Raw genomic sequence first — 3,356 nt, forward strand, 5'->3', positions numbered from 1 at the left:
GGGAGGCTGAGGCAGGAGAATGGCGTGAACCCAGGAGGCGGAGCTTGCAGTGAGCTGAGATCCCGCCACTGCACTCCAGCCCGGGCGACAGAGCAAGACTCCGTCTCAAAAAAAAAAAAAAAAAAAAAAGTGCTCTCTGTAATACATGAGCATTAAAAGTTGTCATACTCCAAAAACTCTTCCTTTCTAAGTTACTAAAACTTTCAAGGGCATTTCAAACAAAATTAGCTGTGGAAAACAGATCTGTTAACTCCTATGGCTAAGAAATACCTTCCTACCCCACATATTATTAATTACCAAGGTGTCAATTCCATTTCCAATACAAAAGTCTCAAGTAGTGGAGCGCTTTCCACTCCAGCTGGGAGAGCCATCCTCAACAAGATAAGGGTAAAACCTGTGACCACAAGGATTCCATCTGCAATTCCTGTCTGCAGGGAAGCTCCCCAAAGAGGGAAACCATGTCTTATTCCTTAGGGTAAAACAACAGCATTCACTTCTTGCATTTAACAAGCAATGCTGGAGGAACATAAAACAAAGGTTAGCAATCACTTTTTTCATGCTACTTAGACCTGTAACACATTTTTCCTCTGTTGCACACTATCCAAAACCTAGTCATTTCCCTTACTCCTGGAAGGAATTCAGACGACTTTCTGGCCAGGTGCTGTGGCTCACGTCTGTAATTCCAGCAATTTGGGAGGCCGAGGCAGGCAGATCACTTTGAGGTCAGGAGACCAGCCAGGCCAACATGGTGAAACCCCGTCTCTACTAAAAATACAAAAATTAGTTGCGCACGCATGGTAGCACACACTTGTAATCCCAGCTACTCGGGAGGCTGAGGTGGGAGAATCACTTGAACTCAGAGGCGGAAGTTGCAGTGAGCCAAGATTGCACCACTGCACACCAGCCTGGGCAAGAGAGTAAGACTGTATCTCAAAAAAAAAAAAAAAAAGGACTTTCTAATCATATTGGAAATGTGTAACAAGGGCCAGGTACTGTGTATTACACTTAATAAATCAAAACAACAGGCCCTCTAAGACATAAATGGTGCTTCACTGTATGTTTATCTGCCTAACCCATCATAGGAACTCAATTCAGTATTAAACTGCTTTTAGATCAAGACACTAGAACTCATGTTTAGCAGTTATTAAATTACAATTACTAAGAAAATAACTTCATTAGGTATTTACTCCAAAAAGTTTCTCAAAATACATAAACACTAATATAGAAACAATTATTAAAACAAGTTTGCCTGAATCTCAGGATTTCAGAAACATGGAAGTACTCATCTCTCACCTCTTCCACCCACTTAAAATGACAAAAACAGACCATTACAACTAAATCAAAGGAAATGTTTAAAGAGAAACAAACCCAAAGAGTACACCAATTCTTGACCCAATTCTCTGTGCTCTGTCTTATGTAACATTACACCATGAGTAACAATCCCATCATCCACAACAGATTTCTTTTTTTCTTTTTTTTTTTGAAACGGTTTGTTCTCATTTCATTGCTCAGGCTGGAGTGCAATGGCGAGATCTCGACTCACTGCAACCTCTGCCACTCAGGTTCAAGCGACTCTCCTGCCTCAGCCTCCCAAGTAGCTGGGATTACAGGCGTACACCACCACGCCTGGCTAATTTTGTACTTTTCGTAGAGATGGGGTTTCACCATGTGGGTCAGGCTGGTCTCAAACTCCTGACCTCAGGGGATCCACCCGCCTCAGCCTCCCAAAGTGCTGGGATAACAGGCGTGAGCCACCGCACTCAGCCCCACAACACAGTTCTAAACACTGGACTCTCATATCTACAAACACTCAATACGTGTTTAAAAAGAAAAAGAAAAATTAGGAAGGGGCAATAATACTTTAGTGTATCTATCATCAACTACTGCTTAACAGCATACACGACTTTTGATGAACAGTCATGTACTATGTAACACTGTGTTATAAAAGGCAGATTACTTAATACTTAAAAATGGTTAACCTTAGGGAGGAGGAAAATACATTGACACACAGAAAATATTTCAAACACTTCTTTTTGCTGTTGATAAGGAGTTCCAAAAGTAGTTTTTCCAAGCCATTTCCAAATAAAAGTAGCTTGGGGGTAAACAATTGTCTACTGAAATATTACTGTTATTATTTATTTAATAATGTCCTGACAAGCTTGCAATTATCTCATTAAATCAAAAAATTAATATCTACGGCCAATGTTGTTTCCTCATATTCTTGATGTGAAAATCTGAGCACTCCTCTTAATAAGGAGTTACAAATACAAAACAAACAGCTCAACTGAACTGACTCTTATCTCTCTAGAAACACAAACACAAGACCTCATAAAATGGGTTTCTACAGGCCATAATTACTGCAACTTACTTCTCCAATTTTCCCCTCTACAGTTAACTAAACAGCTCAAAAACTATCAGTAACAACAGTCACCATCATATGGTTAGGAGTGTGACATTTCTTAACCACTACTAATAAATAGGAAAAAAATTTTTGCCTATTAAGAGATCTCAAGTTTCCTGCACTTGCAAGAAACTAACTAAAAGGCAGTGGTGCACAATCTACAAAAAGAGCCATGAAGACTGTTACATTTTAAGTTACAGGAAACAAACCTGCTCCTCTAATTCGGCAAGATACAACTGACTTCCCTTTACATACCCTAAAAAAAAAGCCTTATACGAGAAATTTAAACATGGAAGCAGAAACACACCAACAAAAAGACATGTCAAACCCCACCTGTATATCTGTTTTCAACCATTTGGAGTCAAGGCGAGCCTGGGCAGCCAAACAGAAAGAGTCAGAGGGCATCTTTTCTCCAGTTTCCTCCAGTTCTCAGGCCTGCAAGTAAACATACATGTTGAAGACCTAACGCTTTTTAATAGTTTACAAAGACACTCCCGAAAGGTTTAATGAAGAAAAAAAAAAAAAGAGAGAGAGAGAGAGAAAACAGAAGGGGGAAGAGAAGAGCTGGGGGAGGGGAGTGAAGGGGAGAGAGGGAAAGAGGGAAGAGATGGAGGGGAGGGAGGTGGGGAAGGGAAAGCCTCCTTCCAAGGTAGGCAGGGTGTGCCGAGTTTCTGCACTACGCTGGCGAGACCTTGAGAATGGACGGTCACAGGAGGCCAAGTCACAATGTCATCCCCCTGCCCTCAAATCCAAAAGGTACACACACACGACAGGAAGCCCATCGTTTCAAAGACAAATGACAGCAGCATGAATCTGCCGCTTTACCCCACAGCGGGGCGCGTGCGTGAAACAAACTGCTTAAAAAGATCGCCTGCAGAAAAACCCACAGCCACCACCACTTAGAGATGGAGAGGCCCGAGGCTGCGCCGCGGGCGGTCCGCGCAGGCCCCGGTGC

General features: G+C 42.1%; 1 protein-coding gene across 1 annotated transcript in view; it reads right to left on the reverse strand.

Annotated features, from left to right (window-relative positions):
* HERC2 (HECT and RLD domain containing E3 ubiquitin protein ligase 2) overlaps positions 1–3,350 on the reverse strand; it is a 220,953-nt gene extending 217,603 nt beyond the window's left edge. The window contains exon 1 of the mRNA XM_011942889.1: positions 2,735–3,350. Within this exon, the coding sequence (XP_011798279.1) occupies positions 2,735–2,806 (72 nt within the window). The 5' untranslated portion in view covers positions 2,807–3,350. The remainder of the gene's footprint in view (positions 1–2,734) is intronic.
* Between the last annotated feature and the right edge of the window lie 6 nt (positions 3,351–3,356).

The sequence above is a fragment of the Colobus angolensis genome, unplaced genomic scaffold, assembly GCF_000951035.1.
Source record: "Colobus angolensis palliatus isolate OR3802 unplaced genomic scaffold, Cang.pa_1.0 Scaffold211, whole genome shotgun sequence".
Classification (NCBI taxonomy): domain Eukaryota; kingdom Metazoa; phylum Chordata; class Mammalia; order Primates; family Cercopithecidae; genus Colobus; species Colobus angolensis.